This window comes from Diuraphis noxia, unplaced genomic scaffold (genome assembly GCF_037042655.1).
Source record: "Diuraphis noxia isolate RWA-SAM2 unplaced genomic scaffold, SU_Dnox_SAM2 contig0004, whole genome shotgun sequence".
Classification (NCBI taxonomy): Eukaryota; Metazoa; Arthropoda; class Insecta; order Hemiptera; family Aphididae; genus Diuraphis; species Diuraphis noxia.
In genome coordinates, this window is record NW_028301714.1 from 72,387,649 (window position 1) to 72,414,550 (window position 26,902).

Sequence of the window (26,902 nt, forward strand, 5' to 3'; positions counted from 1 at the left end):
AACTTAAGTAATTTATTCTTCTTAGTACATGGATAGTATATAAAATCTAAAATCTACGCAAAATAAACTCAGTCGTTCAGAAAATTTAATGATGATAAAAAAATTATAGTAGAGAATACAATCATTTTTCAAAACTTGTTTTGTAATGCTTTATTAAGAAATGTCAGTACCCTCGTCTCTGTATACAAATTATTGTTGAATGGGCAATTATTTTTTATTTATTTTGAGTGTTTCTATTTAAAATAATTATACTTTGTATCTCTATACAATATAATATGATATATGTATTTCAACGAACTCAATAACACAACGCAATATTTGCTTTTAAAAAGAGAACCTATGCTAAATGCATTATTATATTAATTATATTGTTTATATTAGTAATTTGATATCAAATTAATATAATATTACCTTTAATCTAACATCGCAATTCAAAGATATGAAAGTGTCTAAGATGCCAGGATGATAAGTGATGACAATTATGAAGACTTGGGGCAACAACAACACATCTCCGGTTATTAAGCATATAGATATTATATTACAAATGGAAATGTTATAGGTTTTTATTTTGGTGCAACAATCAGACATCTCCTTGGTTTTAAGATTCAAATACAAATTCGATTTTAACAATATGTTTACTGGTCACTACCACACTACCTATATGAATTTAAGTTGGATCTAAATATATACTTTTTGTTAATTTTTAAAACATTTGTGACTCTTTAAGTGCCTCTTGTCAAAAATGATTGTCTTCACATGTTGTGTAAATTTCCTCACCACCTTTGCTTGTTAAACGACATATTACATCGTCTATGTTGTTTAAAAGTATGAGGTATTACACGTGGCGCGTTTTTTTTATTGTGGTGTCCCCGGTAGGCCTAATCCACATCGTAAACGAAAACGCGCGAATGCCGATAATCACAATAATAATTTACACGGAAAATGCATCGAAAAGTTCACTTATTGCGTATAACATTCGTCTTCTTTATCAATTTGACACGATATTATATAATTAAATAAATATCGAATTATAAATTTCATAGATTTCAAGTTGTAATTTTTTTTTTTATCATGAGACGGCATTCGCCCATTTCCAGTTCACTATAGTGTTGAATTTATCTAATTTTCACTCTCTGCATATTTTATAACATCTATTATTTGAAAGGGCTGAAAATAATGAATTATTCTAACTTATTCAATACATTATTATACTTGATGTAATAATAACAGACGTTTTCAATTTATTTCAATAAATGACATCAGTCTTATCGCGGATACATTTTTAAATTCAACACCATTCAAGCACTAAGACTAAACTATATTATTGTTATCATACTTATCATATTTTAATATTACTATTGTTTAGTGATAAGTCCTATTTCAAAGTCTCCACTCACTCCGATAGAACCTCTTTATTCAACATGAGCCTAATAAAATGTTCAAAAACTCCTTTTTAAACACTTTTTTACGGTCTTGGAACGTGTTTGTGATGCCGGCCGGCGATTTTGAATGATGTGTTTCAGTGTTTGATGTGATGATGAAATGGTGATGCATGAAGGGAAAGCAATATTCAACAAAACAATATTTATATGCGACGAGTACGAACAATACACCGTGAACTCATTCCAAACCACGCATAAATCGCCAAAATCTTCTAGATCCTGCAGACACTGAATTATCATCTATTCTACCACTATATAACAGTTGGTGGTCCTCTAAGTGTTAATCTATCGACTAAGTTTAAAGCTATTATTATTACTTATCTATATATTATATTATATACAACTAGGAACAGTAAATACTAAAACTACTTAATAAGAGTATTCTTATAACAAATAATAAATTTAAATACACATATTTACAAAAAATAATCTTACGTGTGTTTTAGGCATCTAGTTTACCTTAGTTGCGCTGGTCAATAAATAACGTCTTACTATCATTTAGACTCATTCACTAATTTAACTGTATAATGCGATTAAACGTTTAGTATTTCGGATCTCAGGATGTACTGAGAAATAAAATCGTTTGTTAATAATTTCATTCGTTGTTGATGTATTCATCTATGAACCTAAAATGGTGTGATGATTAATTACATTGAAAATAAAAGATCATTTAGTTCAAGAACAAAAATAAACTGAGGAAAATTAAAAAAAATCTTAGAAAACTTTTATAAATTACAAATTAGAACAGTAATCGGAAAAAAATTAAAATAAAATTCATCAAAGCTCAAACTGGCATAAATTGTTCAATTGTATAATATTGAACAAAATCGAAACGTTAAATAACACAAATAAAAAATAAACAGTTACCTATAATACATAATAATATATTGTTATAGTTTCTTATCTTGAAATTAACGACAAACATATTATTTATTATAAGTCAGCATAGGTATTAAACTATTTAGTATACTCGTAACATATTGAATAAAAATAATTTGATTGTTGATTGTATACGTTTTATATTTTATACTTGTGACCAATACACGATGATAAATATAATATATGAATACTATAAGTACTAAGAATATGTATGTAGGTATAGGGGCCATCCACTTTTTAAAACGCAAAAAGTACCTACCTAGGTATAATCTTCTGGTCCCGGTGGGCAATGGTGAACGACTGGACATATGAACGATATAGCCTCGACAACAATGGTCGATGAGAGAACATCGAGTCTACCCCGTATTATAAGGGGGGTAAGCAGTTATATAAAGGATCGTTGACTATTAAAATTACAATACTGATCGCATGTCAATAGCATTATATTTCGCTTTGTTTCGCAACAACAAAATTATATTATATAAATGCGGTTTTTCCTGATCCAATACCACGTGCTTGAAAATAAAAACACGTCCAAACGTCGGGAACGATATTATGGATTCTCTTTGGTTGAAAAAAAAATTGATCGTTTTGTTAGTATAACGCGTGCTAAAATTCTGAATAATGCTTTTAGTTAGACACTTTAATGTTATGATTATTACGAATAAACATTTTGTTTGAATATAATGTTATTTTATAGTTTTGTTTTTATCATGTATAGTTTCTAAAAAAAAAAATATTATATTGATATTTGTTTATTTAGTTTTATATGTATTTAAAATTGTAATTTAGTATAATTTCTTTTATTAATAATTATAATATTTCAAAATTGAATAACTCTCTATCTCCAACACAAGCTTTGCTTAAAGGAGAAAGATAATCGAAAATGTTATCAATAAAAATAATTTATGTATATTCTATCTTTCGATCAAAAAAAAACATTATACCTATTTTAGTTATTATAACTGTGACGCGATGAACGTATTGACGGTTAAAGGTTCAATATTATGTTTGATTGTAAAAACTGAAATATTTGAGACGAGTACATCTAATGGATAGAATACGATTCCATATACGGTGGAATATAATATATGTCGTGAAGTTACCATCCGCCATTTAAAAAGAGGCCGATGGGTCTTATCACACGTATTCAACATTGATAATAATAAGAGACAAAAGCTGGCAAAGACTGTTTTATTTATTAATATGTAACTTTTCAATATAATTTATTATAAATTCTTATAATAGTTTTTATTTTTCTATTAATTATTATTATTATATTGTAATACTGGATTCAATTAATATTTAATAATATTATTATGTTTAAGTGTTAAACTATTTGGTTAGACGTTAAATTACGATTATAGTTTATTATTTTAGATTTCAGAAAATAATAATAATTATTTTTCACAAAATATTAAATAAAAATCATTTTACGTTATCTTATAAACTCAAGTGATAACGAACATTGGCCTAGTTTTAAATGGCGGCCGATCGCTTCAACCAATTACACAGTTGGCACAATCTAGTTTAATCTATATATCAGTAGGCTGTTCAGTATATTTTATTGGATTTTTTTACTAAGCTGGCAAAAGAACATTAATTTACGGATCGTACAAAGATTATACTGATATAGTTATATGTTTGCTAATGTTGAATCTTTCTATATTTAATCATTTAAATCCTAAAAAGGTAAATCATCGTTTAAGACCAGGTTATAATAAGGAAATAAACTGCACTGGGTAGAAAAATGGTTAACTCACATTTTGGTATATGTACAAAAAAAAAATATATTTTTTTATAGAAAAAAATATTTTACAATTTAAACTTAACACTAAAATGGAAATAAGGCACTTAAATATAATACAATAGTCCTTTGTACAGACAGGAGCATCATAAATTACATATAATTTAACAAATCGTTTAAAACATTTAAACTTTTATCCCTGTAAACGTCGTGGTTTTAAAATGAGCAATTTCAATAAGTCGATAGTCATAGCCTAACATATATTTACTTAGGTAGGTAACAGTATTTTAGAAAAGTACAAAATTCGTTATAAAAATACCTTAAAAAAAATATTTGCTAAACATAATATATTGAGTACAAAAAATAATTAAAATTTCATTGATGTAAAAAAATTACCTAAGTGGTAAAATAGTACCTTTATATAATTTATCAATAAGCATATACGGTACGATTTAAATAATACACGTCATGTTATGAATCATAACTTATGATATTATGTATGTTATTTTGAGATGATTAAACAAAAAGAGAAAAAAGTGTACCTAATCGTGATAAACTTAAAAGCGTAATGACTAGACTTTAAATGTACTATAACAAAAGTTAACAAAAACATAATAAATATTATGAAGTTATATATAAAAAAAAAAATGAATGTTGAAATTCGAATAAAACAATTCGTAATCATTACAGTATTTGTCCACCTTAATAATAATAATAATAATAATAATCTGCTTTAAAGTGGCAATAACATGTTTAGAAGAAAATTTACCGCGACAAAAACAAAATATCATTTACTAATAATAATAATAATAATAATAATAATAATAATAATAATGATATTGTTAATAATAATAAAAGAAACAAACGGACTTTCCATTGATTTAAGCTCGTAGACAATTATTGTTTTTAACTATAATAATAATAATGATAATATAATAATAAAAATATAATTATACACGATGAATGAAATTTTTTTTATAGAAAACAAAATCACACGGAGTTTTTCAAAGTCAATTTTGATTGTCAGCCAGTAATTGGGTGTAGAAATTGGGAGGCATGCGGAATTGGAGCTCGCCGGGTTCGAGTTTGTATTGGATGTCGGAGAACAGATTGATGTCGGCCGTCGTTAGCAATTGATGATGCTGTTGTAATTGTTCGGGCTCGGGCTATAAGAACAAACAAATTCAAACAACTTATTCAAAAGTTTCAAAAATATATGATATCGCATTATCGTGTAATACGGCGGGATCTCAGACGTGAAAATATATAGGAATAATATACCAAAATAAAGGGAAACAATTCATAAGGTGCATTTAATTTTTGTGTTATTACATATAATATAGCGTATCGGTGCAATATACTCACGTGATTATTGTGTTGCTGCTGCTGCTGCTGCTGCTGCTGCAGTGCAGGGCTCTGCAAAGACAGGACACCTTGCAGTTGGTTAATGTATTCGATGGCCATTTGCAGTGTCTTGACTTTGCTCATTCTCTTACTTCTGTAACAAACAAACGAGCACGTTATAGTTTTCGTGTCTAGGATATATATATATTTATATATTAAATATATATTTATACCTAATATATCTATATATATAGGTATAACGTTTTTCTAGATTTTTACCATACATATTACATTTATAACGCATAAAACAGCGAGACGACTATTATGATATAATATGTATAATATATACACGTGTGCGATATTATATTATATACGCACGAATGTAAATATAATAATATACAAATAGTGTGCACACATTTTCCCGTTTTTGACCCCAAAAAGTGATTTGCCGAAACGGTATACGAGATACTCGCGGCTGCAGCACAGACGGATTGTATATACATATATGTCAAGTAAGTGCCACGCGAGACGACGCAGCTCTGGTGCACAGGAAGTTCCTAACGAGGGTGCGGAAACAACATCTGTGGCGGCGGTGGCGACGACGACGACGAGCACGACGCGCGAGCACGCAAATGGGCCGAGACGCGCGCGATATTAGCGACATGTGACTTAAATTATATTTGTAATTATATATTAGCGTTTTTATAATATTTTATTCACAATATACAACACTGCACCTTCCACATATCGACGCACTCGAATATACTCGGATTGTCACACGTTGAAAAACCCCGAAGATTATGCATAATAATAATAATAATAATAATAAAAGGGGTATATAGGCATTGATTATAGAATATTCTAACCCAACCTTCGATAGTCCGCAAAGTTTGATTAAACTTATAATTTAATGCACGCGTACCATATATAATATACAGACATCATTATAAACGGCAAATCGAGATGACTTGCGCTGCGCCTAAGTTGAAAAATATAACTGCGATTACGCCGGGAATTAAAATATACGGAAAAAAATTGTTTGTGCCGAGTGTATATTGTCTACCTGTTGAATCAAGCAGTGGCTACCTGTTGCATTATAGTTTAATTATTAAGCGTTTTAGCTCGATTAATAATTGTAGTCACACGTACGACGTAGCGGCGAGAGGGGTTGTTGATGTAATTTCAGAATCCGCGTGTGGCATCAGCCGCGGGGACGACGGAAAACGCGTGTACAGTTATTAAAACAAAAATCGAGCAAGGCACGCGCCGGACGCGCGCATCATTTAAGCTTGTGTGTGTGTGTATATATATTATGTACTTCATATATATATATGATATCTATATACACATACACACACACACACACACATATATATATATATGTATATATGTACACGTTAATACGGACGTCGTAAAGTAGGTGCGATCGCCAATAATAATTGACTGGTGTCGGCGGTCCAGAAGCACCTGTTGCTTTGTGTTTTTTTTTATCTGATTCTTTCATTGGTGGCACACGACTAGTAAGTGTAAAAAAAAAAAACCAGTTTGCCGAAAAATAAAACAACGGCGCCGGCGAAGGGGCGGCACGGAGGGAGAGTGAAAAGCTGGTCAAAATATTATAATAGTATGTACATTTGCCGCCGCGGTGTACCGGTTCCACCCGAAATGTTTTTTAATCTCTTCCTCTTGGCCGGCGCACACGTCTCGTGTAGGTATATAATAAAATATTGATGAGACGTGTGTGTGTGTGTGTGTGTGTGCAGCGTAATATTATTATTAATAATGAGCGGAGGAGTAGACGATTCGGTCGTCGGTCATAATATATACATATTATTATCTATATAGAGGTGTATAATGTACGCGCGCGTATATAATATAATATTATACATAGGAGGAGGACTAGGACAAGGAAGAAGGAACGAGTCGAACTGCTACCGACGACGAAGGCGAAGACGACCGCGTCTCGATGCAGGTGCTTTTTTGGTTTTTTTTTTTTTGGTTTTTGGGCGGCTCGTGCCACGGGACACGCCACCGCATCACCTGTCCTGTCGCCGTCGTCGTACATAGTTTGACCTCAAGTGCCGCCCGAGAAGACGTTATTACTTATATTTGTATAAAATTGCCGCCGCACGCTAACACTAATTATTACGACCAGTTTTTATGATTATTATTTTTTTTTAATGTTTTATTATTGGCGGCGGTCCGGTGGTTCCTCGTTTTATATTATATTATATTATTATGCGCATAACGCGTATAATATATATTATAATTTTATACATCTCGTCCGTTTTTACATAATATACCGTTGACAGCGGGCGAGAGACGGGGAGAGAACTTTTCAGCAGCTCGATCGAACGCCTTCGCCGGGTGCAACAGAATCGTTAAATTTGTTTCCGATAAATCAAAGATGGCCAATATATAATTAGTGACGTTGGTTACGTGGAATTTTTCGTTACTCTCAAGAGTATTGTCAAGCTATCATATTTTATCAAGGTATGCGCAGGTCTATGTTTAAATCTCAACTCTCAAGTATAATATATATTTAAACGACTCGGTGTAGAACCTATGTGGATGTTAGATGAAGTTAATATATATATATATATATTATTTAGTTTTTCGGTCGTTAAACATTACACTAATACTCCGGATATCCACCATTCCACATGTACCCGCCGTGTGTGATGATAACCGCGTATACCGAAAGAAAATCGTTTGTCTACCCAAACTACGGACTTCCGAGAGTTTCCGAGATAATGCGCAGCCGGGGACGTGTTGCAGGATTTGTTTTTTGGAAACACTATACCGTGAAAGGATTTTACAGCCCCGATGCAGAGCATACAATAGTATAATGTAGATTATATAATCTAAAAATAGTCTAAACGTTGCGTGAACGGTCGGAAGGGAAGGTTTAATTTTTTTAAACAAACATTTCGGTTCATGAACAGTGCCCGGACGGGGGTTAACGACGCGGCGATTAGGAGGACCTTGAGAACAAAAATGAGGTATTGTAATATGTTATAACTACTATAAGTATGAAGACATATTATAGCATATTCTGTTATGGTTTAGATACACGAGAGGATGCATGTGACTATATTATTATAACATGTTTAGGTATACCAGCCGGCCGTTGAATGCCTTCCAAGCACTTGAGACAACTACTACAGTAGTATAATGTATAAATAGTGATATTATCATATTGACAGTATCTGTCACTGAAACAAAATTCATCGTTGTGCCACACGCAACCGAAAAGAGTAATTTGGTCTCGTTGTTATTGCTTTCATATTATTGAACACGGCGGGAGTTAAAAAAAAATCTTCAATTAATTTTTCCACAATTCAAGATTTAATTTTGTGATTTAAAATCGATTCAACTAAACTATACATCAATATATACGTTTAACAATATATCTTTGGTTTTGTTTGTGAAACTCATAAATTGTTAATTTCATAACCTTCCCATTATAATGCAATCAATATCGAATTATTGCTTATATAAGTTATATTATCATATTTTATTATACTTGGCGTGTTCTTCTAAGACGATGTAAAAATTTGTATTTTTTTTTACAAGAAAAGGGTATAATATTATGAATTATGATGTATGAGCAGTTGGCACAAAACGTCAATTCACCTATATATATATATTTTATTTTTTTGATCGATCGTTTAATATATGAGTATCACAGAGCATGCCGGAGGGCTCATATTTGAGTTGTGTGTTCGGTATACAACGCGAAACCAGTATATCACAGTCCACAGAGTTTGGAATTATATTAATAATATTTCTTAAATAAAATTTAATACATTATTATTATGTATAATGTCGATATTTTGCTCGAATTATTTAGTCTCTATGGTTGTGATAAATTACGTATCTACGTTTAATAGTTGCAAAATATCAGTGAAATAATTCTGTTTACGGAGAGTGAAAGTATTATTTTTATTATGTGGTAAAACTTTTCACGAGGACATTGCGTTTTGCAGTGAAAATATTGAGAGAAAAAAATCACCGTCAATCGAAAAATCAAAAAACAATCGATTAATATTCCAGATCTCCCAGTTTGTACGCGATATGTATATAGGTAATAATTAATAATATTGCAATAATTGTGTTTTTCACAATAGTATATAGGTATATAACGGTATTGCACTCACTTGTTTTCTTCGAGAGGAACGACCTTTCGGAGTCTAGCGAACGCCCAGTTGACCGCCTGCACTCGGCGTCTCTCGCGGGCGTTCCGCCTGGCCACCACCTGAGCGGGTTTCTGTCCGGCTGGCGTGTCTTTGGACCGACTGCCCTGCTTGGCCTTGGACGAACCGGCCTTCTGGCCACCCCCGGTGGACGTAGATGCCAACGAGGGACCGGGTGACGAGCTGGTCGTGCTGCAAATAATCGTGTTTTGACTGTCAGAGTCCGATAGCCATTCTTCCTTGTTATTGTGGGCGAACGCTTCTGAAAGTAAAAAAAAATGCACATTATTTTCAGAGGTAAGGACAACGGCGTCGATATTTGCCAGATATTACAATACGTATAATGTACCTATATATATCATACATTATAACATGGGTGTGTGTGAGTGATTATGCTTGAAATGTTTTTTTATAATTTGTAGTAAGACGCAGATAATGTACACAATATACATATATGATATATTATATATTTATGTATAATTCAGTTATAATAAATAAAAAAAAAACAGGATTAAAAACCAAATTTGAAGAGCTCACGCGCAAACGATAAGAACTGCCATTGTCGTTATAATATTATAATGTAAGTATAGCATATATACCTACACGCATTATCTCTCTCGTTTTGTGTGCGCGCGGCTTATAATAGAGCGGTGTGTATTTGCATACAAACCGACCGATTAAGTATATATATCATCATTATTATTATTATTATTATGGCTGTTGTTGTTGTTGTTGATGTGTACTTATTTTATAATATATAATATAATATAGTCATCGTTCCATTAGGCAACCGCTTTCCTCGCTATCAACCCCCCTCCCCCCCATCGCACAAGAATACGCACCGAGTACTGTGTACCTACATATTTTAGTTTTTCACAACGGGGCGAGTCGTCATCGGTGGTTATTTAGTCCGCTCGTGAAAATAAAACCGGAAACGCTAACACGGCCCTTCTTCTATATTGCCATCAAACAATAGGCACACTCGACATCGAATTCTCGTTTCATTATTATTAAAACTATTTCATTCCATTGAAACGATGCTCGGGCTCGGAGTGAAATAAGAACTTAACATCCGTTAAACAATTTTGAATAAAAAAATTTCGGGATGATAAACAATACATGTTATAACGATATAGACATAATATTATTATACAGTAATAATATAAGTACGCGACGGTGAGGCGGCAACGACGACGGGCGTTATGTATACACGAAGACGACGTCTCCAACGCGCGACTGTTCGCGCCAGCGAACAGTTTAATTTCGGACGAAAACTGGTTTTGATTATAATCGTAGTCAGATATTATCGTCCAGTTATATTACTATACTCATTAATATTGATGGCCCCAATAGGTATGGACTATATTATTATTATCTTATTAATATATGTACTTATAGTGGTGGAATAAATACCTATATAATGGTAATAATAACAACAACAACAAATTTTGTAATTTATCGATATCGCCGTCGGTGGAAATCGCCGTGCGATAAGATGAATACGGACCATAGACAATATATTATTATAATATCATGATGATATTGTGCAGGGGCGATTTACATATTATCGTTACAATACATACACACGAGCACGGGCAGAAGCGCGTTTCGAAACACTCACCCCGTTGTTGACAAGTAGAATCAGTCGGTGACGGCGGCGGACTACTTGAAGTCTCCATAATTGCCAAATGTTATGTTACTATTATTATAAATATTATAGGAAGTATACCTATACGAACACGCCGAGCAGAGCTTTGTTCGGCGTTTCTCTCCGGTTTTGTTACACGACCGCGCGCTCGAAAACGAACTAGGCAAACGTACCGGCGGACAATATGATGGCCGGTACGAAACTGGATCGGGTACGAACGGCGAATAGGTATTTGGGCACCGAAGAATTTCGAGATCGCATTTATCGTACGAACATCGCTCGCCAGGTATACGAGGCATTATATAGGTATAACCTTTTGTGTCTTAAACCAGTTTTTTTTTTCTGTACGTTCCACCACCGTCGTTGTACACACACACACACGGGGAATGGGGATGTTGAAGGTACATGCGTACACACGCAAAGCCGCCTAAAGGTCTGGGCGGCGCACAATGGATATAGGGCTATAGGGTTGTGCGTGTGTGTGTGAGCGATTGCGAGTGCGTGTGTATTTGCCAGTGTGTGTGCGTCGTGCGAGTTTGCCACAGGGATTCCGACCACGTATGCACAAAGAACGTCGGTTAAGTACGGTATTTCGTCGTATAATAATATAATGTATAGGCAGGTATTATATAATAAAATATATTACCTATACACATCGGAGGGGCAAATGTAACAAATTTTATTTTATTTTTTCAAATCGCGTCGGGATACCCTTCGCCCAAGGGAATTCGTGATGTTCAGCACTCCGGGAGGGGCGCAAAGAAGAGACGGGCGGACAATAGACACACAAACGACCGAGCACCCCGATTACGTAAGGCCGCGTTGTATCATTGTTATATACCTGTGCACTACCGGAGTTACACGTTCGCGTCCGCTATTATATTTCGTAGACAATATGTTTTCTTGGCGGACCTCACGTGGTTCCAACGTGATGGTACATTTACGAGTGTCCAGAGTAAAATAATTTATTATATCGAAAAAAAAAACAATCGGGTCAAACCGTCGGGTATCGAATTTGTGTGAGTATATATACGTTGTAGAAGTACATTGTGCACTATAATACACCAATACATATTATATGTATATAATAAATAATAATAATAATATATTGTACGTATATTAATGGATTATATACATTATTGTCAAAATTATATAATACTGCATTCGCTGAGATTTTTGCCCACTTTATTATTCCTTGTTGTGCGTAAATTAAGGTACCTTTATAATATATAATGATTCTTTTAACAATCGTTATATAAACAAGTATTATCATTACAGAAAACATTTTTTTTTTGTTTTTACATAATTCAAAGTCCATACAATACAATATTTTCAAAAAATTAATATTTTTCGTATTTCTTATTATTGTTATTAATAAGTTTTTATATATTTTTGAATGACTGCATACATAATTAGTTTCATGTTCTGAACTAGAATATATATACGTTCACTAGAATATATATTCTTGAGAATATTATAAACGCACAAAATCAAATTTCAAACGAGTATTAAATTTGTTTACATATATATAAAGTTTAAACGAGTAAAACTTGGTAGACCTGCAATATTTTGTTAGGTACTAATACGTTTCACTACACACCACTAATCTGTTTAAAATTTTAAATTATAAAGTATGTATATTCGTACATGCTGCGACTCAAAATGAAGTAAACGCTTATAAAATGATAACGATGAAAAACTCATAGCTAACTTTATTCATGAATGATGTTAAATGGTACGAAAAACATTTTCAAAAACTTTAATACTTTTCCATCAGGCAATGCGTGTTTAGTGTTATAGTAATAATTACTCTGCATTATATATGTATATAGGCACCTATACATAAGTTTCGGACATAGGCCGCCTGCCGTAGTATAATAATACACGTGAGATCAATAGAAACATGGAAAACAATATAACGTCTAGCGGGTAGACGATTTTTTTTCTGAAGGTATATAAAGTAGATATTACTATATATGTTACTCGCAAGCATTCATACACCTTATGTCATGGACCATATGACGTACATATATTTCAATTCCTTGGGAACAGACCGTGCATATATATAGCCCATATGGTCTCCCTAGACTAGACGAGAACGGTAACGCGACGCAAACACGCAACATATGGTGCCCAAAGACGTTAATGAAAGGCGTTCACCTTTTTCCACCCTCTCGATCTGTCTGGTAACGGTATGGTCCGGACATTTCGCGGACTTGACGTGCACATTTGGTCATAACATCGTAATAATATATATTGCAGCACCTATACATATATAATATATACATAGTGCAGTTTGTTTTGCCAAACCATATATACATCATATAATAATATATATATGCCGCGCATTAGTTGTAAACTTTAATATTATATATATGTACGCAAATGAAATGCTATAAACAATACAACAGTTGCAACATAGTATAGTGGGCGCTGCCACCTGAGCCGAAAAACTGACCAACCGTCAAATTAAATAATTTCACCCGAACCGAATCTACTTCCGGACTGGTTATGACGTTATTATGTAGTCCCACGCCGTACACACGGATAATCTCGATTTAATGCGCGCAACCCTGTCGGACACGTAAAACATATATAGGTGTACTATACAGAAGGGTTGCTGCTGCAGAGTAAAATAATTGTTCCGCACCTGAGCGAATTATTCGAATATTTCAACCCCAAGCAGTGACGAGGACTCTGCATGCAGTGCACAGTGCGTGGGGAAACTAGGCAAAATGTTCACGGTCTGCGTAACACTGTAACAACTCATTTCCTAGTGTGTGAGAACCAAAACAATGAATAAAATAAAACACAAACCTCCCGAGTTCCGGCGGTTGAGCTCTAGTCTCGTTATTGTGTGTTATAGCCGGCAAAACGACAAATCTGTAACGAATTTTTGTTTCCCTCTCCCCCTTCCCCCTTTTCACATAGATAATACACCCATATAATATTATATTTACCACGTACAGCACGTATAATATATACACTCACACTCACGTACCACATTACAATGAATTATTAAAAATTATAATATTATATCATAGTATTGTCGACCCTTCATACCTGCGTCGGATCCGGCGGTCCACCAGTCTTCCTGTACGTTGCCTTGGTCAACTCTGGAGCAGAATTGCATGAATGACGGCATGGTGGATTTCAGTTCTTCGCCAAGGCTCATCATTGCAGAGCCTTTTGTGATAAAACCTAAAACAAATGGAAATAAGACTTACGTTAATACACCGCGAGAATAGCACACCACGTAATATTATAATATGATATACGATAATTAAGGTAATTTAGTAATATCATATTATTGCCACGATGTCGTACTGAAATAGAATACACGATAAAATATTGTACTAGGAGTCAGATTGCGGCATATATGAAGCCTCGTTTTTAGGGTCAGATATTGTTTCAACCACCTCCCCGGGGCGCCACCACCGGTTTGGATTATTAATTATTATTGTCGCCGTCTTCGGTTCCAATGTTTGTACTGATAAACGAGAGGTTTATTATATATGCACGCGTGCAAGTCGCATCTGCTTTTGATAAACAAAATAAAATCGCCCGGCTTTAACCACCCGTGCCTGTTGCTTTGCTTTGCTTTGCGCAAGCTGCAATGTAGCTAGCGCTCACCTATATACATGTATATAATACGTCTACTATAATAATAGTATGGTATATATTACCCTCGTTGCGTGGTTTTACGACGGTCGTATAATCGATTTACTAGTTTTCCAATCAACCCTCAATAGTATACATAATATATATATATATATATATATATATACGATCGTGGTTGTAACCTAAACAGTAATAATAATAATATATACCAAACCACACGGTACAGTATCTTAACTTTCCAAACACACGCACGACGTAATATATACGTAAGATCTACATAGATAATAATAATATATACTAAAGATAAGTACTATGATTGCTTTGCGTTCGATATATCGTTTGTATGTACATTACGCGCGTCTTATCGCTAACTAAACAATAGCATTTTGTCGGCAAGTCCGTCGTCGAGGACTGTACCTACGTATACATGTAAACGTCAGTTTGTTTGAAAAATAAAAGCCATTAGAAACAATATAGTAATAATAATTGGTCGCGGCACGTTTTCAAAACGATTTAACTGGTTTTACAAGCTTGGCTACGTTAATCATAGTTTTGGGTCTTCATCTACACGTCGTACGATAATAAGGTGACGTATTGTTTTTCATTCGTTCATTCATCGGAACGCTCTTAGGCGATAACGCCGTCCCACACCATTAATCGAAATCGAAATTTTATAAGTATACGTATTATAGGCATATACGGGTATATCGTGTATGTAATGTATATATTATTATTATTATTATAATATTTTATTTTATGATTATAATAATATTATAAATGTGTGCTCGAAAACCGCTGTCGGGCCGGTACATGTTTTTTTTTTATTCGAATGTAATTCGTCGGAATATGCATGTATATATATATATATATATCATTACGATCGCGGTCGGTTGAATAACTCTCGCGCCGCGGCTTTTTATACATACCTATACATAAAATATAAGGTACCGTATATTATAATATACGAATGCATAATAATTTTTTCTCTTTTCGTACACACTTCGATGGACCCACGATTTGTGCGCGCCCCTCGAAAACCGGTTCTCTATAGACGCATTCTACAGGGGGTTGTGCCTGCGTGCGTGCGTAAAGGGCTTATTATAATGGAGGGTTGGTTAATGGTTTCGTATATACATAGATATTATATTTTTTTTCCAGTTTCATGCTCGAGTGCGATCGCACGCTGCCGCCCCGTTTCCCCCCACCACACCACTGTTTCCTAGCTCTCTCGCTGTTTTTCTACAGCGCGCACCAACGGCAGCAGCGTCACAAGTATATAATACTATACCTAAATATATATACAGAAACCGTTTGGGGGGAGAAATTATTCACCTATATACACTCGTGCATTAAAACTCGCGCACATCACCCCGCGTGTCTCCCATTTTGCAAGGGTGGTTGTTGTTCGCGATGGGTTTATAATATTATATCATATAAAAGTATATATATATATATACTTAAACGATTTGACTATGTCACAATAATTCCGTTCTGCTGCATACGGGTTCGTGCATGTAGGCTCTATAATCTATGGATGGACTGGTTTGAAAATGGAACTGCTCATCGGCGGGGCCCATAAAAAGCGTGTCCACTTGTTTGTGCAGAATTATGTTGGTGTGAGGTTTGAAAACGGGGTGGAATATGAAAAATTGAACGATATATTATTTTAACGGATTGAAATGATACACTGCGTTGCAGTGACTGAATTCGATTGAATTACCTATATAAGAAATAAGAATACACATAATAAAATGTGTTGCACAAGATTTGAGAGACTTAGCACGAATGAAAAATACTCTGAGAATAAATAGATAATAATAATATTGTGCACTTTCGACGATTATCATTCAACTATATTATAGACAGCGAAACGCGGCAAAAAATACGCGCATAGTTTTGTTCAACGTTCGGAATAATCTATCCAAGGGTTGTTGTCGGTGTAGGAAGTCCGCGCGAACGTAATTCTGTAGACTCGAATTGCGCGCGCGGTATATTAAGAAATCTTTACTCGGTAAATTGTTGTATAATTCATTGTCGTGAAATTAAAATGGATTGAGATTACAGTGTACCTACGTTGGTCGTTTTTTTTTTAAATATATATACCTGATATTATTATAGTTGTTACAATTAACGTTATCCACGTCGTGCAGCGAATGGAATCGGACGACTATATATATACGACAACCGTTGTAGGACGCCAAACAACAATGGTAATCTACATGTTTAGCATAACGACTACCTGCATAGACTCGAAAAAAAGTGTTGACTCAAATACACGCGCACGGTAACCCCAAAAACCCAATATAGACAATATTATTTTATATATGTACGTAGTAAGTACTATACGCGCATAATATATATTATAAGTATACCGCCGTCGCCCGTCGTATACGATCATTATTATATATTTGTTATTCATAACCGAACGTCTTACGCGTACCAGCATGAAACACGCATATTATAGTGTCTGGATCCCGTATCCTTAAAATATGTTTGCCGAAGGACATGATGTATATATTATATTATATTATTATTATTATTATTATTATTATGCATTATTTTCACCTCACCCGTCGCCGCCAGTTAAGTACCAACGCGCGTGCTGCTTGTGACACACGATACCGTTGTCGCGCGTTTTCTTGGGCCAACAAAATGATATTATCGTGGCGCGTATTATAGGTAGATGCATAATAATCATAATAATAAACAATACCTACAGTGGTGATAATAATAACAGTAATAATACTATATGGCTATATTGTGTGTATTTTCGAAGTGTGTGTGCGCGTGATATATCATACGGGACGCACACGGGTAATTTACACATAAAGATAAATTATTATTGCAACGATCTACGGCTAAATGAAATAATAATAATAATAATAAAAAAACAAATATATTTATGTAAAACTACTACAACTATAATAGTAGTGTCTTCTGTTTAGGAGCCGAACCCGCATTGTGCGCGCACAAAGGAACAGCCACTTATTATACGCACACACACATAGAGCCTACAGCGACATGACAAATTACTCGGACGATTAACGACACGTCGTACAAGCTATCTGTATGACGTACGGATTACCGGTGCCCCCCTGCCACCTTTAAAGTCGTCGACGAGACCCGGACCGCGATGTTTAATCCGAATGTGATATAGCATAAAAATATAATATGTATTATTATTATTGTTATTACTGTCGTCGACGCGTATTGGCCAATAAAATTTGAATTTGGCGCTAGACAAACGTGAAACCGCCGTCTCGCGCACCGTAGGCACTCTTGTGGGTTTTACGACTATGATAATGCGTAATATTTCGTATATTACAATAATAATATTACTCCACATTTCTATACACACACACACGTGCGTCGTATAAAACTCGCGTTGATATTATTGTTAGTCCCCGTATAGACGAAAAGTTTATCGATCGTATACCAGAATATATGCATTGTATACAATAGGTGTGCATGATATCGAAATAAAAAGAAATCCGCGTATGTAGACCCGGTGGCCGAGTGTGCACCTATATGTTGTTGTTATACAGGACGACGCAGTTGGTACCTACTCGTCGTAAACCTGGTGGAGCTGTAAATTTCGCGTTAAAATAAAATAAATTCATAATAATATACGATACGATATAATATGACGTGTGTGTATAATACGGGATCGTGACCACGCATGACATTATTTATTCGCTCCCGCGCGTACGTGTTCGGTAGGCCCGCATCGGCCTTATATATATATATACGTATACGATTACTCTATATATACCTAAGTATATACGACTTTTAAATCCGTACACGGTAAAACGGGCACACAATATAATAAAATAAATAAATAATAAAACAAATATTATACCGGACGCGTACGTGTGGTACCCCTTTTTTTCCCCGCGTCGAGTGAAAAAGCGTTCCCGTCCGAGTAGGTAGGTACACCTACCAGTTATTACTTACTGCAGCGCGGTGCACCGGATACGCCGCGTAAAAACAACCCGTGCGAAGCGGAAACTGAAAAATTGCTTTTCGATGTATATTACCTACTCCCCATCACCACCCTTCCGCCGCCGTTTAACGCGGCGCGTTGGTACGAGTGGGTATGCTTATACTGAGCGATTAAATTTATAATAACAAAACGTAACGACGGCGATGCAAGTAGAATTAACCACGGCTGGAGGACAAACCAGCCCCGACAATATACCAGGGGGGAGTCGTGGTCGGATTGAGTGATTTATAATTGTTTGACTGGCGGTAAATTTGAAAACCACGTACAAACACTTTTGTTATTAATTACACATTTATCGTAAATATATCTAAATCTCGTAGACTTTTAATACGTAGAAACAAATAAAAGTATAGGTTAGGTTAAAATTATTTATAACTAGGTTGATGATTATGATTTATAAAATAAATACTAAAAATTTCGCAAAAGACTTATTCAAATGCAAATTTCGTAATGTTGACTCAATACACTGTACGAAATATAGAAACTCGACATTTTTTTTCACTACGGGGGGGATAACGATTGACTTGGCGGATACCCCTTGCAAAATCTGTTCTTATTGAATGTGACGCCAAATCAAAGGGTTAGTCACTTATCGTTGTGTAACGGACTTTACATCAAATTGACCGTTAAATACGGATTTGAAATATATATCTACGTATATTTTAATTTTTTTTTTTCGGAAAAGCTTGAAAATAGCGTTTACCTACTAGGTATAACTGTTGAAAACTTAATAAACCAAAATGTGGAAATAATTTTTAGCTTAAGATATTTATTAATAAATTGTACAAATAGATGCGATCGGAGAATATTGAAAACTAAAGTTATTTAATTTTTAAATTTTTATTAATTTTTAAATTAAATTTCTTTTTTTTTAACTTTTTAAAAACCTATTTTATTACGTTATTAATACTTTTGTGAGATTGTCTGGTATATAAACGGTTTAAATTTCAAGAGATTTTTCAGCAATACGACAAGAGTTCAATATAATATTTACTAATCAGTAATCGTAAATCGTAATAATATACATATAATTGATGTGATAAAAAAAGATAAACATAATAATTATAACAAAAATAAAGAAAAAATATGATAATATATAAAAAAAAAAATGAATAAAATCGTTTACCTTCAAAGAAAAACAATCGGCAGTACGACAATAACGATGTTATTCGTCGGAGTTGAAGTCGATCCTCGGCGTGAAAACTCCGCTAAAGCTGCAGTGGAGAAGAGAGAGCTAAAGCCGGTGGCGTCGGTACTTGCTGGTATAGAGGTTAGGCAAACCTTTATTATACGATGGTACTTCAGACGAATGATAGCAAAATGTATTATTATGATACCGTGAAGCGTGTGGATGTGAAGCTTGGACGTGAGTGGGTAAGCTTGGGAGCGAGCGTCGTGTACGTGTGCGGTTCGAAACGCGACTGATCGTGTTCGGGGGTTGGGGCACCGGTGTCGTGTCGCCGCGGAGTTTACGCTATTCGACGGGACGGCGCGCGCGAGAGAGAGAGGGACGGCACGCCGACGGGGGTGAGCCGCTGCAGTTCGCGTCTATATATGTGTATAGATCATATGTACGTATATATTGATATGCATAATAGCAGCGTTATGTATATAGTATATAGGGGAACAGTGCGCGGCCATGTCGGCGGCGGCGGCTCTTGTCATCCCCACTGCCGAGCCGACGCCGCCGGTGGCTCGCGCGCGCGCCCGACCGGACACCTGGAAACGCGGCGCGCGGCGGGCATATACACCGAAGGCACGCGCCATCCCCACCGCCGCCGGGTGGCGGCTACGGCGGCGGCAAAGAATGGTACGCACGGAAAAAAAACAACGACCCAAGAGACGAGTATTTATTACACTACACACACACACACACACGCACACACTTACGCGCGCGCGCGCATCGAGCACTCTGTTGCTGGCGGACAGCAGCTCGTGGGAACTTAAAACGCCAACCGGTTATTTTTTTTGGTCGTTTTTTCGGTGCACTTCTCTAGTCGTCGCCGCCGCCGCCACCATGCCTCCGGTTACCAGACTACCGTCGAAGGCCACCGCCACCGTCTCGATATATATATATATATATATATATATATATATATATATATATATATATATATATATATATGTATACTATAGGTACTTAATGTATTAAGAGTGTGTTTGTGTAAGTGTATCTTAATAGGAATCGACCGGCGAAAATCCTTTGTCCCGCGAGCACGGGTCGCGCAAAACGCATATACTCATATATGCGACGAGAGTGTGTGTGTGTGTGTGTAGTATATCGCTTTGCTCTACATACGTCGAAGTCGGAGAAAAAACGCGTTTTGCGTCGACGTTCATCAAAGTCTCCGGTGCGACGGACCGTATATTATACGTCGTCGCGGGTCCCATCCGATCGGGAACGCGAATTCTATAAACGCCTCACGTTTTTTTTTTGCCCTTTCGAATTTCCACGTCTTCTTCCACAGCTATCGGAAAAACGTGAAACCCGAGTCGGCCCATTTGTTTTATATCCGAAAAACTCGTTATCGTGGATGTATATCCGTCACGACGAGGAAATCGAAATTTGAAAAATAGACAACAAACACCTACCGAATTATAAATGTGTTTATTCGATTTAAGTATATAATATAATATGGCCCCTCAGGCTGCTGCCGTGTTTATATATGTATGATACGCTGGTTAGATTTATAAAATATATTATATTTATACTAATATATTATTAAGCCGATGTAAATAAATGTAAATACAAATCATAAATGTCCATCAATATTCTAATTTATTTCCAAGATGAGATGCTGTTAAGCTGTTTATATAATAACTTCTGAAGCTTAATTTTGAAATCATTCAAACGGAACCTGTTTACATGTAGGTACAACCTCACGCCCGACGTGCGCTTCTTATGATAAATAGATCATTTTTGGATAAACGGTAAATAGATCATTTTTAGCAACCGTTTAGACCGGTTTTAAAACTCAGAAATAGATAACAGGTATAGGCATCAGCGGATTAGTCCTATCAAAACGCTTAAGTATTAATTTAATTTTCCTAACAAGTTGAACGGTACTAAGTGACACGATGCTCTTTAAAAGAATAATATGGTTGTTAAAAATTAAAATTTATAAAATGCTAGTACCGGAATACAACTGTACATTTTTTAATATCTGCTGTTCTTTGAACAAATTCAGATATTTGTATTTTTTTTAGTAAAATTTTCAAATATATTATAATATAGTATTTTAAAAGAAAAGGATCGACGAATGTGATCATTTGATTTTTTATGTTGCATAGCTACAGAGGAATGTATTTTTAATATTGTTTACGAATTGCATATTTTTGAAATATTAATTGATTAATAGTATGTGTTTTCAAATTTCAAAACAAAATTTTACAGAATAAAATATCATTCATATCATTATTTATTTATATATTTATAAATTACATATTTATAGAACAATCATTAAATACATAATAACTAATAACTATAATAAGTATAATATGGATTTTTATATTACTTTAAAAGCCAACGGAATTTGAATAATGCAGATTTTTTTCTATTTAATATATAAAACGGATTCCATTACTTTCTATTACCACTCTTTTGGTTTTTTATTTAAATTATACTGTTCGATATTAGCATTTTAAATGGTAATTGAAAAGGTCCAGTGTCCACCATAATTGATCGAACACTGATATGTCGTTTTTGGTTTTTATGATCATTGGCTTAAACTGTATATTTAAATATGTGTTTGCTTAACTGCAGTAAATGGGTTTAAAAATCAATTCATCGGTTGATAAATGTAATACTATATATGATGATTTGATACATTCAATATGTGTGTACAAGTGTTTTTTTGAATAATAATAATAAATTTGACAATTGACAATGCCGGCGTTATAATTGGGATTATAAATTGATTTCTTTAAAAAAAATACTTATCTTTAAGTTCTTGGAATTGCCTTAAAGTGGTGGTAACAGAAATGTATCAATAAATACAATATACCTATACATTTCACCCACCGGGGACCTACCACCTACATTATAACCACCATTGTTCAAAAAAACGATTTTAAAATCTTAGGTAAATATCTTGGCTCCTATAGCACCATCCCTGCAGGGTCGAACATAATTGATATGAATAACGATCTTGTCGTTTCCAATTTTCCATTAGCACCTTTGCAGCATATAAAAATATTGTATTGTTCGATTTCTAGAAAAACCAACACGGTTATAATGCCCATCTATATAAGATACGAAAATACAATGTTCATGCCATTTTTTAATGTATATTTTCAGAACTAAATAATTAGTTTTATTTTTAATTGAAATCATTTTTAGTATAATGTATAAAACTTTTTTTCTCATGAACTATATAAAATATAAACATTCATGCAATAATATTATTATCATCCCAAATTGCCTAATTTTTTTTTTTGATTTCAAGTAGAAAATAATCTTGTTTGTGTGATATGGGACGTATAAGATAAATAATACAAAAAAGAGAGAGGGTTGTTTCTATTGTTTCCAATATGTAATTCTAATTTAAAAATACTTTCTGATATGATTTACCCTTAAACAAAACGTAAAACCATTTATCGCGTTCATTGTCAAAACATTTTACACAAACAATTATTTCTCATTACTTCATACAACATTCGAATATTTTATGATGTTCAAAATGCATCTGCCTAACGGAAGAGTACCTATAGAGGTATACGTAAAAAAAACTACCTCTATATATACCTATAACATGAAAAGCCCGGCGGGGCGGTGGTTGAGGTTTTTTTATACGTATACATTTTTTTTATCAAGATAAATGATGATTTAAAATTAGAATATAATTAGAAGATATATAAATGGTCATCTAGTGATGGGTTGTTTTTTTTTTTTTAGTTTGTTCACCCGACCGACCACCCTTAACGCTGGATCCATTTATACTGAGAATAATGGTCGATGTTTTTTATGAAGTCTTAAATAAAACACACTGACCGCCACCACCGCCTATTCATTAAACAACGTACTTAACGAAGGCGCGTGCATCAGGTCTATATTATATAGTGACTTGAACGCCCGTCGTCGCCGTCGGGCAATGCCTCGCTATATATAATAACAATAATAGGGTGAAATGGACAGGGATAACTTTTGAGTTTTATTATATTATATATACGATAAATGTTTCCAAAATGATGTTACTACAACATATTATTAACATTATAAACAAATGTAATATAACGTATTAACTTTTATATATGTTATTGTAAATTGAAAATAGCTGTTTTGGTGGAAAATCGTGAAATTAGTTTTTAAATAGAGGGTTGGCCAAGCATTTAAGTCGCCAGAAACCATTTTGTAATAAAGGATAAAATTATACATATATAGATACACCTTTATGATTTTACATTTTAGTTTTAGTAGTAAGTAAATTTAAGTGAAATAGATAAATATTCATAATAAAAATAATGATAAATATAATTCCACTAAATAATATATACGATTGCGGTAAATGATAAGTATTCAAATTTCAAGTACGGCAATATAATATATCTAGAATTAATTTGTTGACTATTTTCACTGTCCAGGAAAGTAAGCAAAGTATATTAAAGTCGCTGATAGAAATCTTAAGCCAGCTACAGCTGCAGTGTGAATATATGAAACATGTAAAGTGCAGGTGCATAAATTATAAACATATCTTATATTTTATCTTTATTATGACACTTATCGAATTTTAAGTCGTAACGTATCGGTAATAACATATTGTATCTATATATTTTAAATAATTATTAATTAGGACCTTATATAAATTAGATATAATTAGTTTATATACCAATACAAAAATACTATACATACCTAATATAAATTTAAATTCTTTAAAATTAATAAGCAATGATGTATTTTTTTTTTAAATAAAGTTATAATTTTACATGCATTGCAAACTGTATATGTGGTGGGGTTAAAAAATAATCTTATCGATTCGAATAATTTGGCAGTTTGGTATACGTTCTAAGAGGAAATACTTTACGAAATTGAATATATTGTGGTGTGGTGGTGTAACAGCGCTTTATAAATGCCCTGATGTAGAATATTCAAATTCACAAGACAGGTATTTTTAGGATTTTCAAGACAATTAAATACTGAGACATTTACACTGCCATTTAAAAATAACGATGAATTATATTTTATGATCCTATGCATCATTAGACTATAACTAAACTTGTATTATAGTGTATATATAGGTATATAACTATTTTAGCAATAAAAACCCTGTTAAAAAAATTTAAATGGCTGTATTGTTCACCTACCAAAAGTTTATTTCTTGAAAAATTCAAATCCGTAGTTGTATACAACTTTTAATATTGATTCAACTTTTATGTTATTGTTATTATTATTGTCATAACGGTTGTGTAAAATTCAAAGTTTTAAACAATGTATTGTTATAACAAACTTCTAGTACTTGAAAATAACGATAATATTTGTTCTTTTTAAATATTAACTGATTTTGTTATTCTATATAAAGGTATCTAAGGTATCCAAATATTATTTACTATCTAATTAAATACATTTTTTACTCGATGTTTGAACAACACATTTTTTTATCGCGTGTTTTCTTTGTTTAAAATTTTTAAATTATTACATAAAGAATAATTATTGACCTAATAACGGATGAAGTACTAATAATTTATGATGATATTATAATATTAATTTCTGGCATACAAACGCACTGCTGCAGCTACTGCCTGCACACACCATTATAATTGTACGGAATAAATATTGTATAAATACAGGTGTTTTTTTTACTTTCAAACTGCTCGAATTGCCATAAATCGAGAACATTAAAATATATATATATTTTTTTAAGTTTAAGTAGAAGAAGAAACCCGTATTGAACGTAAAAATATAAAGTAGTTATTAATGTGAGCATTTCGATGCAATGCACGGTTGCGTGCCACGTGTGTGTAGAACAAGACCTCATATTAGTTTTGCCCCTATAATTTTCTAACGAGACCGGCAGTATAATATAGAAGATGATCGAGATCCTTTTTGTATGTCTGTGATACTCATACACATTACGCGGAAATTCCGGATTCATATAATTACTGATTAAAAAAAAATCGGGAAATTAAATTCAAACAAATTATTATACAGTGCATAAACGATATTGTTAAAAAAAAAAAAACAGTACACATTGAAGACAATCAAGGTTTTACTACCAACCAAAAATTGATCTACATGTTATTGTTATACATATAAGATGAAATTAAAAACAATTTACCTATTGTAATTTCATTTTTCGAAATTCGAACCAGTTGTATATATACATATTGATATACATGCATACCTATACCTTCAACGATTTATTTAATTGGATTCACTTTCATTGTCTATATAGGTCCTGTAATTTAAAAAATGGAAAAAGGGTTAGAACCAAATACCAATAACTTCTTGAAGAGTTCCTCCGTACAAAAAATATATTAAAATCGAAATTACATTTAAACCATTTCAATATTTAGAAATATGAAAAACACAATCAACCTTTTTTTAAATCTTTTACTAATACATTATTTTTATAAAATAGGTACAATATTATTACAAAATAGGTACACATAATATTGATCTTTAAAGATTATAGGTACACGGGAGAATATAATATGATTTATTAATTAAGTTATACGAACGAAATGTAGGGTTATAAATTAAAAATATCATACCACACATTGTTTCCATAATTGTATAGTTATACACGTAAATGAAAAGTTCATTTAAAAAACGTAGCTATTTAAATTCTGACTAATTATATGTCTTTTCAAACTAATAAAATTTCACATATGTCATCATAATTTACACACGTGCAGGTTATAATGAAAACATATTGTTTTCATTTGTCAACAAATTGAACTAATGCCGCACGCGAATAAGCAACAACGAATATTAAGTTTTCCAGAATCCAGATAATAACTATAATTTGACACCGCATTGCCAAACTACAGGCATTATTATAATTTATAACCAAGTGTACAAGATGA

General features: G+C 33.5%; 1 protein-coding gene across 2 annotated transcripts; it reads right to left on the minus strand.

Moving 5' to 3' along the window:
- Nucleotides 1–4,085: 4,085 nt before the first annotated feature.
- On the minus strand, nt 4,086–20,314 carry LOC107163043 (uncharacterized). Of its 2 annotated transcripts, XM_089226515.1 has the most exons (5): nt 20,007–20,314; nt 14,320–14,457; nt 9,573–9,870; nt 5,434–5,566; nt 4,086–5,234 (listed from the first exon to the last, which is right to left on the minus strand). In XM_089226515.1, the coding sequence occupies exons 2-5, from the start codon at nt 14,432–14,434 to the stop codon at nt 5,079–5,081; spliced, it is 702 nt and encodes a 233-aa protein (XP_089082641.1). In that variant the 5' UTR covers nt 14,435–14,457; nt 20,007–20,314; the 3' UTR covers nt 4,086–5,078. The 2 variants fall into 2 exon arrangements, with proteins under 2 accessions (XP_089082641.1, XP_089082642.1); XM_089226516.1 differs by lacking the exons at nt 14,320–14,457; nt 20,007–20,314 and adding an exon at nt 11,230–11,457.
- Between the last annotated feature and the right edge of the window lie 6,588 nt (nt 20,315–26,902).

Bases quoted from the DNA above. Each gene is read 5' to 3' on its own strand.
- LOC107163043 (XM_089226515.1), bottom strand. From the start codon at position 14,434: ATGATGAGCCTTGGCGAAGAACTGAAATCCACCATGCCGTCATTCATG. The intron at 5,567-9,572 runs GTGAGTGCAATA...TGTTTGTTACAG, and splicing joins GTTCCTCTCGAAGAAAACAA to AAGTAAGAGAATGAGCAAAG. The intron at 5,235-5,433 runs GTGAGTATATTG...TTGTTCTTATAG, and splicing joins AGCAGCAACACAATAATCAC to CCCGAGCCCGAACAATTACA.